Source organism: Chiloscyllium plagiosum, unplaced genomic scaffold (genome assembly GCF_037043375.1).
Source record: "Chiloscyllium plagiosum isolate Xiang-an unplaced genomic scaffold, Cpla_swu_hap1 HiC_scaffold_26, whole genome shotgun sequence".
Taxonomy (NCBI): Eukaryota; Metazoa; Chordata; class Chondrichthyes; order Orectolobiformes; family Hemiscylliidae; genus Chiloscyllium; species Chiloscyllium plagiosum.
The window spans coordinates 16,058,190-16,069,856 of record NW_028270164.1 but is presented as its reverse complement, the minus strand read 5'-3'; the positions used below and the strand labels follow the sequence as shown (position 1 = coordinate 16,069,856).

Here is an 11,667-nt window from a genome sequence, read left to right as displayed (position 1 = left end):
CAGTACCCATAGGTCATGCCCATGTGCTCCATCAGATGCGAATATTATGGAACTTGTGAGATTGCAATTTTGTTAGCTCGAACACCATTGGACTGAAACTGATTTGAAATTTATTTATTGTTACATTATCAGTGATAAGGCATTAATTGCAGAACACTAAATAAGCTTTGCTTTAAATCCAAACTTTCGCAATTGACTATGACTGAAGTCAATGAGTGCCCTTAATTAATGAGAGATTACATTTGAGATAAAACAATCATGACTACATTAATATTTACTTCTCATATTGAATGATCGTATCGGAGGCCTCGTGACAATGGAAAGGTTTGATTACAGTCGGTATAAATGTTGCTGCTCAGACACAACACTTCAGATTCTGACGAGTCTCTGAACCAACCCAACTGGCAACATGAAGTGGCTACTTGTCGCCCTCGCTTGTATCCAGCTCTCGGAATGTGTGATCAGGTCGGAAATTGCCACACGACGAGAGAGAACAAATAACCTGACAGCGAGGAAGAATAAAACATGACAAAATTTATAACTTTTGTTCTTTTCTTGGCAGGATGCCTTTGATTAAGGGCAAATCTGCCCGTGATGTTCTCCAGGAGAAAGGGCTGCTGGAAGAATTCCTGATGAAACATCCATATGATCCCTGCTCAAAATATCAAGTGCCCTACTGCACCCAATCTCTGGATACAACGGAACCAATGATTAACTACCTGGATGTAAGTCACCCATCAACAAAAAAGAAGAATACATCATAAACTATATTTGTTGAAGCCTCTGCATATATTTTCATTATCCATGAGGCTTGTTGTTAATCAGTGATAACAATTCAGTAGATAAACTGTGCTTTTGGAAGACATGATGTTGTTCTTTAACCTGTTATAATTAACAGCACAAAACCGCAAGGGTGGGATTTAGCTATCAAGTGTGGGCTGTTGTCATATGCTGAAAATCTCTCAGAGAAATATGGATTAATTCGAGAAAGCTAATTAAATTGATTGATTTTTTTCAAATAACAGGTTGTCATAATGTGTGGATGACCTAAACTCATTTGACCAAATGCCATATAGCAAGCTTTCCAATACAGTTAAAACCTGTTGAATGAAATTAGCACTCTGGATATAAAGTTGACTGAGTGACAAGTAGTGAAGTGTTGTGATGAGAAGTTATCTTTTTCAGTCTGGAAGAAGGTATAAGATTGGTTTCCCCTGGGATCAATATTTAAAGATCTTGGTCTATTTCAATGATCGGTACTTGGATATGCAGGGCACAGTGTCAAACTTTGCAGGTGAAACAAAATTCAGAAGTAATGTGAACTGTGAGAAATGTAGTAGTCAAAATGAAGAGGACAGAGATAGTTCGCTGGATTAGGCAAACACTTATCAGATGAAATTTACCGTAGTTGTGTGAAGTTATACATTGTTGAAACTTTATTGCTGGAACAGCACAGCAGGTCAGGCAGCATCCAGGGAACAGGAGATTCAACGTTTCGGGCACAGGCCCTTCTTCAGGAATGAGCAGTGAGTTTTCAGCAGGAGAAGATAAAAGGTAGGGAGGAGGGACTTGGAGGAGGGGCGTTGGAAATGTGATAGGTGGAAAGAGGTCAAGGTGAGGGTGATAGGTCGGAGTAGGATGGAGGCGGAGAGGTCAAGAAGAAGACTGCAGGTCAGGAAGGTGGTGCCGGGCTGGAGGGATCCGGCTGAGACAAGGTGGGGGGAGGGGGGATGAAGAAACTGGTGAAGTCCAAGTTCATCCCCTGCGGTTGGAATAACCATTGCAGTAGAAAGGGCAGAGAGACAATATGAAGTAAAGAGGGTACATGAGTTAAGAGATCTTATTGTACACATGCACAAATTGTTTGAAGGTGGCAGAACTAATTAATTAATAAGGTACATGGGCTTTATAAATAATTGCACAGAACATAGGTGCAAGGACGTTATTGTATAAAACACTGATTCAGCCTGAACTAGAGCATTATGTTCATTCCAAACACAACATTTAAGGAATGACGCATTAGAGAAGGTCCAGAAAAGATTTACGAGAATGGGTTCGGAGGTGACCAGGAATCCCAGTCACAGGGATAGTTCACACGGGTGGAAGGCTGTTCTGTGTGACGAAGATTGAGTCAAAAAGAAGTTTGTTGGAAGATTCTGAATCATGAAGGATCAGGATCGTGTGGACAGAATGGAAGTTCCCCATTGGAGGAACGGTGATTAGGAAAGGAAGAAATGGAGTTTGAGGAAAAACAATTGAGCACGGCTATTGACTAGGATCTCCAATGCACTGCTTAACACGGTGGACGGGGCTACTTCAATTGTAGCTTTCAAAATGAAACTGGAGAATTAACTGAATAAAAATGCTTACAGGATTGTGGGGGAAGATAGTGGAGGAGGACTGCATGAGTTGCTGTTGCAGTGAGTCAGCAAGACATGTTGCAATGAATGGCCTTCTGCTTTGCTTGTAACTATTCTCTGATTGTATGGAGCTTGATGCAGAATACCAAATCCAATCTAAAGTCAAAGTTTCTGTTGCAGTGTAAGAAGTTACTGATGATGCCTGTTCTCACCAATGGTTGATATTACAGTGTGCACTTAATTAACTGTGATAGGGCTGCTGGCTAGTCTAGTGTAACAGTTTGGCATTATTTTTAACAACAGTTGGATTTGAGATATGATTTGAGATCAAAAGGGTGAAAATTGAAATGTAACATTATCTTAGCAATGGGATATATTACTCAACAAAACAACAGAACAGAAAGATCACTTATTCTTCCAAACGAACTTGACTGCTTCTATGTCATTTATTTCATAAAGTGGTTATGGGGGGATTTACCTTTGTTAAAGGGTATAGAATATAACAAGATGAATAACACGCGTTGCTCACTATATTCCCAGTTGATAAGTTGTGCTCTTCTCGTTCTTGCTGACAGTTGTCATACTATGGAGCAATCAGCATTGGGAATCCACCACAGAGTTTCACCGTCATCTTTGACACTGGCTCATCCAACCTCTGGGTCCCTTCAGTTTACTGCTCTGAACAGTCATGCAGTGAGTAAATGTTACTACCGATTTAAACATGTTTCTCTACATGACCACTCTTCTTGTTGAATTCAGCTGTAGAACAAGATTGAAAGAGAATGACATTTCTTGAGTATTTGTAGCTTAGCTATGAGCTTTGTAAACCATCAAAAGGCTTGGAAAGAAATTTATTCGAATGCTAATTTCTTGATGGTTTTAGCAATGGCTTCCTCTGGAAATGGACAAACATTTGAGTGAACCTACTCTAAAAACTTAACATTAACTTAAAATAATTACCAGTTTGTACTCCAAGGTAAGAGGTCTTGCTGCTTTCATATATCTTCACTTCATGTGGGACGGAAACTCCAAGGTTGATTCCACATGAGAAATTGCTGGCCATGGAAAGTACGTCTATCACACAGAGAAACAGGTTGACTGCCAACCTGGAAATATGATACGCCTGATAGTAAGTGGTAAGAGCTGAAGGCCTTCCTGCTCAGCCATCCTGCAGAAGGCAATTAGCAGGAACTTTGCCTATTAGCAGGAACAATCCAATAGATGTGTATGGTCCAATGTTCAGAAATGAGGCAAGGATAGAAGACAAAGAGATAGATGGGCAGGAACATTGCAGCAAAAGATAGTGCTGTGTTTGAAATGACAAATCAGATTGAAAGGCTGAAAGAATGTAGAAAGTCTCTTCAATGTTATAAATAAACAAAACAAATTAAAAGTGTCATATGAAGGTGAATTCTTCTTGACACTATGTCCTGGAATCTCAGAATAACTTTCAGTCTTTCAAATTCATGTTGGTCTCTGTGGTGTCAGTGTCATTCCCGGCGTCAGCACCACAGCTCCACTGGTTGATTCCCTCGAAATCCCATCAAATTTCTTTTTAAGTAATTGGTCAGTTTGATGACTGTCACCCTCGTAGGCGGCAACTGCCAATCAGTACCACTTGCGGAAAGAAAAGTACCTCCTGATATCCTTTTGCATCTCTTGCTCAAATCCCTGAATCCTGCCCCTCATCTGATTAGCTGATGGCAAAAGCTTTGCTCGAACCACTTGTCTAAAATATCACAAGAAATTCTAATCTTCTTCAGTTACTCATACAGTCACAGAGATGTATAGCACAGAAACAGACTGTTTGATCCAACTCGTCCATACACCCAGATATACTAACCCAATCTAGTCCCATTTGTCAGCACTTGATCCAACCACCTCCAAACCCTTACGATTCATATACCCATCCAGATGCCTCTTAAATGCTGTAATTGTACCAGCTTCCACCACTTCCTCTGGCAGCTCATTCCATACATGCACCACCCTCTGCGTGAAAAACTTGTCCCTTCAGTCCCTTTTATGTCTTTCCCCTCTCACCCTAAACCTATGCTCTGTAGTTCTGGACTTCCCCACCCCAAGAAAAAGACCTTGTCTGTTTATCCTATCCATGCCCCTCATGATTTTATAAACCTCTATAAGGACAGCCCCTAGCCTCTGACGCTCCAGGGAAAACAGCCCCAGCCTATTCCACCTCTCCCTATAGCTCAATTTCTCCCACCCTGGCAACATCCTTGCAAATCTTTTCTGAATCCTTTCAAGTTTCACAACATCCTCAATTTCCCTCAATACTCAAGAGAATATCCCCAGCTTTTGACCAAACATTGCTCCACCCTGGAAGAATTCTGGTGTCTAAGTGTATTTGATTATTGTATTTTTAAGCTATATCAATGAGGATGCTAACTGAAGGGCATTCCCCCAGTGCACCAGAATGTATATATGTGGGTGAATGTATACAAGCAAGCGTTATGTCCTGCTCAGAGAACCTCATCACACATGAACACAAAATGCCTTTCAGGATTTCTCCTGAAAGGAAAGGCAACAGGTAAACATGTAGGAAGGTTCAGGAATTTGGAAAGGATTCTTAGTCAAAACTGAAACATTTTTCAAATGTGAAGTAATAGATGATTTTATTCACACAAATCTCTCTTCCTGTGTTCGATTAATTGCTCAAACATTTCTTATTAATATCATGACATGTATGTTCCATTACAGCAATGCATCACAGATTCAATCCCAGTGCATCTTCAACATACCATTCAAACAACCAGGATGTATCTATCCAGTATGGAACAGGCGCCATGAATGGAATATTGGGATATGACACTGTCAGAGTAAGTCAATTGTGAACTTCATCAAATAAATCAAATGACACAACCCTGATAATTGGTGTCTAATGTTACATCTAGAAAGTGCAGACATTAAATTCTTGCAGTCCAACTAACGTGTTGTTTCAATTAGAAGCCAAGACATTGTGTGGATACGTAATGAGAAAGTTGCAGAGTGCGTGCCAAATTACAAGATAATGATTTGAAATAAATCTTGCCAGAATCCTTCACATTAGAAATTTGACAAAGGTGTTTCCTATATTCCCAGCCAATTGGGCCAATTCACATCCTTATGTCTATTGTGTTGGATATAAAATATCACATGTTTTGGGTATCTGCTGTAGCAAAGAAGTAACACTCTGAATCCAAAAATTGCGAGATCAAACACAGTTGTACAAATAATGCACACTGAGTGTACTGGAGTATTCTTGGTTCCCAGTGAACTGAATGGAAATAACCACAAGCTACTATTCAAGCAGGGACATACATTTTCTCCTTCATTGTTTTTCCAAAATGTATCCACAAGCCAGGATTCCTTAAAAAGGTTTTATTGTCAATTTATCTCATTGGTGTTCATTATTAGCGATGTGGGTGTTGAGAAGCCGACTTGACAAGAAATGTTGCAGCAATTTATGGGGAAAGTTTAATTCACAAGACAATGTTTTGCTGAATTCTTCAGGTTTACTCACTTGACCTTATCTTCCTAGATTTCAAACATCAACATCCGCAGTCAGGAATTTGGTCTCAGCACTAGTGAACCCGGTGGCTTCTTTTCCTACGTTAAGTTTGACGGAATTCTGGGAATGGGCTACCCATCTCTTGCAGCATCAGGAGCTACAACTGTGTTTGAGAACTTAATGTCTCAGCATCTGGTGGATGAGCCTCTCTTTTCTGTCTACCTGTCCAGGTAAGCACTTCTCACATGGTCCTTACTGTTTGCCCCTGAATGAAGCATGAAGTGGATATTGGCATTGGCATTGGAGAGGGTGTAGTCCGTTCAGACCGGTGAATGTTTCACTCAAAATACTTATCTTGCCTGAACTATGAATATCCTTTTTCCTTGTTGGGATGTCATGAAATCAAACTCAATTGTGAATTTGAGTAACATGTGAGAGTCACTTCTATAGTGTGGTACAATACCTCACACATGAAAGACCTATGTGCTTTTTGGTTCCCAATGTGCAGTTGATCAAAGGTTCACTCAGCTCAGTAAATCCATTCTATATTCCATGGAATTCAGAAGACGGAGAGGTGATCTCTTTGATGTTCAATGAACTGTCGCCTGTCACTACTCCCTATGATTAATTAAATAGAGGTGTGGTCACTTAGAGAGAGAGAGACTGAGAGAGAAAGACTGAAACTTTGGTTGGCAGTTGCAAACATTGGAATAGATGCTTTAAGTGCAGTCGAATTAAAACTTACACTGCATGCCTGGAAAATGGAGTATCACCTCTGTATTTCTCCAAGGTTGAAAGATTCACAAGGCATATAGCCGGGTAGAAACTGTTAGTAAGTTACCCTCTGAGCTGTGCAATCTAGAACACAATGGCACGATCCCAGGGTTAATGACCAGTCATTTTGGCTGAAATGTTGAGGATTGTATCAAATCAGAACATCTGAACATTTTGCATCTGCACACATGACAGTTGAGAATGCTCCATTGTTGAAAAAACTTAAGGCTGAGATTGAAATATTTTTTGTTTCAGAAAATAAAGTACATGCTCTATTTCTACTGAGTTCCTACAGCTGCTGATTACAAGTCTTGCTAGGTTTGTCTGCAATATTAAAGACACTTTTTTTTAGATTAGATTACTTACAGTTTGGAAACAGGCCCTTCGGCCCAACAAGTCCACACCGACCCGCCAAAGCGTAACCCTCCCAAACCCATTCCCCTACATTTACCCCTTCACCTAACACTACTCAAACAAATGAATTGATTGTGGGGCATTTACAGCTATCTTGATGATGTGAAATGAATGCATCAATTCAAATTCATTCTTTCAAAGTGCTTTGATTTCAACTTTGAATCTTTTCTCTGGCGTCATCAACTCAATTCTGAATTGAAAGCAATAAAATCGAACAGAGCACAGATTATAACCTGTTTAATTGATTGAAAAGACATAGTTGTTCAACTTGAGCAGTTAGTATCTGATGGATTTGTTAGTGTTGCCCAGAGTACTTATGGTAAGCTTATACTCAATGACTTTTGACGAGGGATTTCTGAAAATGACGTTGACACAATACAGGAAGTCTCAGCACCAAGTACTAGTTCTCTAAACCAAAAATATGCTGATGGCAATGATGTTTTTCTTTGCTTCTCAGATTGCTTCTGACTCTTCTATGTTTTACAGACAGGACGGTGCATCTGGAAGTGAAATTGTGTTTGGTGGAATTGACTCAAGTCACTACACAGGTCAAATTCACTGGGTTCCCGTCACTCGTGAGGCCTACTGGCAAATCCTCATTGACCGGTAAGTGATTACCCCCATCCACAACTAGGATCGATACTTTGAACTGGCTCAATTTTGTATTGTTCATTTAGCCCAATCAGTTTGGGAGCTTTTGAATGTTCGTTAACTCTTGATTCATTTCTCTCCCTCAGGGTGACAATCAATGGGCAGGTTGTGGCCTGCAGTGGAGGTTGTCCAGCCATTGTTGACACTGGCACTTCTCTCCTTGTTGGTCCCAGCACACCCATCAACACAATTCAGCAGTACATTGGAGCAACTCCAAGTTACTATGGCCAGGTAAAGATGGCATGTTTTAATGCACTTCTAACATTTAGGTTATTACAAAATGCAGATGAATATATTTGCAAAAATGTTGCAAATTCTCATTGACAATTTGCTCAACAAAAGCCTATAAGTTTCTAGCAGCTTGGGTGGAGGGACAAAGATGCAATTATTGGAAGTACATGTTGAATTCTAATAAAGATGTGACAATAGTCACTATAGTCAGCATACACCTTCAGAAATTATGCAAAATACATCAGTATTTGCAGTAATATTCAGGTAAAGAGACTTTACATTTTTGAAACTGCACATTCTCGGACAGAAGTTTCTTCTGAAATAGAGTGCAGCTTTAGAAGGAAAAAAGTTTAATCCAAAAAACAGTTCTCACTTTAAAGTTGAGAGGAACACAAATATTCAAAACAAAACTGAAATTGCTGGTGAAACTCAGCAGGTCTGGAAGCATCTGTGGGGAGAAAGCAGTGATAACATTTTGAGTCCAGTAACTCTTCAACAAATATTCAGAAATATTAATAGTTAATCCTAAAAGGAAGTAAATTACATCCTCAAAACTGTCATTCCTTTCATTAATCTTTCACTTTTATTTGTGCATTCAGATTGCGACACATAATTGCGTTCTGAAATGATGTTAGAGTTATGTTAATGCGCCATGATTTTTTTTTTATAAATCCTTACATGGACACAGTGACTGAATACTGTCTCTGTTTCCTTGCAGGACACCATAAACTGTAACAATCTGTACAACATGCCCAATGTGGTCTTCACAATCAATGGAGTTGACTTCCCTCTTCCCCCACAAGCCTACACTTTGCAGGTATGTTTTTGGACAACTATACTGTGCTACAATATACCTAAAATTTCAAAAGATTTAATGGAATGCATTGAATATATTCAATACTCTTCAATAATGTAATGCTCACTAAAGGTGATGATGATATGAGCCAGTGTTAACTGTGCTTGTTTTCCTTACAGAGCACTTACAACAACCAAAGAAGCTGCATGAGTGGATTTGGTGTTTCTGGTGGAAGCCTCTGGATTCTGGGAGATGTTTTCATTGGGGAATATTATTCCATTTTCGACGTGGGGAACAACCGTGTGGGCTTGGCTAAGGCTGCTTAATTCCTTCCTTTACTTTCTCATTAAAAACACACCCTGATTGGTATTTCTGAGTTGACATGCAGTGATCACATAGTACCCCAGCACTGCAGTTGTCACATGGCTGCACAGAGTAATGGAGCAAGTCTTCATTTCTTGAATGGCTCTGAATAAAGTTATACCATTGGCAATAGCCTGTGGACTGTGCTCAGCAGTGCTCCACATTAACTTACAACAAATGAATGTGATTAAATCCCTTGTCAGAGTGGGTTTTTAAAGAAATAGACTAAGGACACTGGATCTGGTTTAGAAATGAGAACATAGAGACAGTCTCACTATTCCCACACTTTGATTGTGTAACACTTTTACTTGGTTCTTTCTTGGTTCTGACACTCGCTGTGATAAACTCTTGGAGCTGTGATACTCTCCAGAGATGTGCATGTTTCTGTTGAAGGTGGACGTTGTCTGCAGTGAAATCTGAGTTGGTGTAAATGTGATCCTAACACCACACAGCTGCCTGCTCTAATCTCTGGAATCTTGTCATTACAATAGCTTCTAAAACGATATAATATAATAAAATCATGAAATGCAATTTCCCAGTTTTCTGTCTCTTATTCCTTTTATGTCTGTATGCACAGGCATCAGAATTTATTTCACATTTGAGTTGTTTGCTGTAATGATTGATTCATTTCACAGTTTATCAAATGCCAATAGAAATTTGTAAATCTTGGGAGACAGTCTTGTTAATGATTGTGCACAGAAAGTTGGACGGATGAGGACTAGTTCTGATTCCATTTATGTCTCAGAATAATTTCATTGCAAATTCCCAAACTTTCAAGCTGGCACTCACAGTTCCACTTCAGGCTGACTTTTCGTGAACCCTGGTTTAGAAATTCTAAGATGGCCAGCAACGCTCCCCAGATTTCTGTGCAGAAATCACCCGATGTTTTCAGATCACCAGTCACTGTCTCCCGATAAAAGGTTAATCACTTTCTTTTGAGAATGTACATTTCCTGTTTCGCAATGCCAATATCAATTTAGGATTTCCGATAGAGGATCTGAGGCATCGAAGGGCAGGACAAGTAACAGCCAGACTGATTGAATACGCTGATTGAAGAAGAGACAGGGACAATAATGGAGGAAGTAAAAAGTTGCCAATGTAACTCAATTCTACATCAATGAGTGAAATACAAAAATAAATTTGGAAGATGCAAGCTAAGAAAGAAACATAATTATCATTGTGGAGACTTTCAAAACAGTTGATGAGAATGCTACACATTTTAAAAGCTCTTCTGTGTGAATGTAGCTCCGCATTTGTAGAATCAGTTTTTCAGAGCCAGAGATGCTGATCAATCAGAATGTATGGCATAGAAACAGGAATAGAATTTCTTAGTCTGTTAAGCCTGCTCTGCTTTCTATAAGATTGTGGCTAACTTTATTATGGTCTCAAAAACCTATTGCTGGAAATGTGTTGCTGGAAAAGCGCAGCAGGTCAGGCAGCATCCAGGGAACAGGAGAATCGACGTTCGGGCATAAGCCCTTCTTCAGGAATGAGGAAAGTTTGTCCAGCAGGCTAAGATAAAGGGTAGGGAGGAGGGACTTGGGGGAGGGGCGTCGGAAATGTGATAGGTGGAAAGAGGTCAAGGTGAGGGTGATAGGTCAGACTGGGGTGGGGGCGGAGAGGTCGGGAAGAAGATCTCAGGTTAGGAAGGCGGTGCTGAATTTGATGGATTTGACTGAGACAGGGTGGGGGGAGGGGAAATGAGGAAACTGGTGAAATCCGAGTTCATCCCTTGTGGTTGGAGGGTTCCTAGCCGGAAACCTATTGAACAATTTCACTAATCCAAGTGACAGTGCTGTCTGGGATAGAGAATTCGACACACTAACAACCCTCTCAGAGAGAATACTTCTCCTCGTATCCATCTTAAATGGGAGATGTTTTGTTCAGAATCTGTGCCTCTTGATTGTATGTTACCCCATGAAGGGAATCATAATCTCAGCATCTAAGGTCTTTGCTGTACCCCTTCTAAAGCCTCAATATCTCTCATTATCTGATGCACTTAAAAAGAGGACACAACGCTCTGACTGAGCTTAAACTAGGGTGTTTTATTTTACAAAGACAAAATAGTATTCTGTTGTTAAAAGTGCATTATTAACAGTGTATTTCCCTAGAGTTTTCCAAACTGTTTCATTTACCACAGCTTCACAGCAGGGTTTTGAACCTGTTATGGTCCCAGCTCTTGTTATTACTGTACAAGCCAGATCCCAGACTCAAACCTGGTTTGATACATCATATATCGTTTCTTTTTATTTTAATGAGGTGTTCTGACTCTGAAACATAAGCACACGATGTTACAGAGTTTGTTGTAACAACAAAAGAAAAGTTTGTCAACCAAGAGAAATGAAGATAAAATACAATAAACCAAACTATTTACAGATTCAAACATTTTCAAACAAGCAGCAAATCTATTAATCCCAGCACACTAACTTAAAAATTCTAAACAAAACCAGCATCCCTGGTATAGTATCCGAAAGCACTCCTTATCCAGCAGTCAAACCAGAGAAAGGAAATATTTTCCTAACACCTTAGTAGGCTTACATAACTTACAGAATGCTGTCAGCTTCTTCCTGGAC

General features: G+C 39.8%; 1 protein-coding gene across 1 annotated transcript; it reads left to right on the top strand.

Annotated features, from left to right (window-relative positions):
* The first annotated feature begins 311 nt into the window (after positions 1 to 311).
* Positions 312 to 9,625, top strand: LOC148145094 (pepsin A-like). Its single transcript, XM_087973511.1, has 9 exons — positions 312 to 465; positions 563 to 725; positions 2,936 to 3,053; positions 5,076 to 5,194; positions 5,896 to 6,095; positions 7,540 to 7,659; positions 7,791 to 7,935; positions 8,654 to 8,752; positions 8,911 to 9,625. Exons 1-9 carry the CDS (start codon positions 410 to 412, stop codon positions 9,055 to 9,057), a joined length of 1,167 nt encoding a protein of 388 aa, XP_087829637.1. The 5' UTR covers positions 312 to 409; the 3' UTR covers positions 9,058 to 9,625.
* Positions 9,626 to 11,667: the final 2,042 nt, after the last annotated feature.

Excerpts from the sequence above, each read along its gene's own strand:
- LOC148145094 (XM_087973511.1), top strand. The coding sequence starts at position 410 with ATGAAGTGGCTACTTGTCGCCCTCGCTTGTATCCAGCTCTCGGAATGT. Across the intron at positions 3,054-5,075 it reads CTGCTCTGAACAGTCATGCA|CAATGCATCACAGATTCAAT; the intron begins GTGAGTAAATGT and ends GTTCCATTACAG. Across the intron at positions 7,660-7,790 it reads TGGCAAATCCTCATTGACCG|GGTGACAATCAATGGGCAGG; the intron begins GTAAGTGATTAC and ends TCTCTCCCTCAG.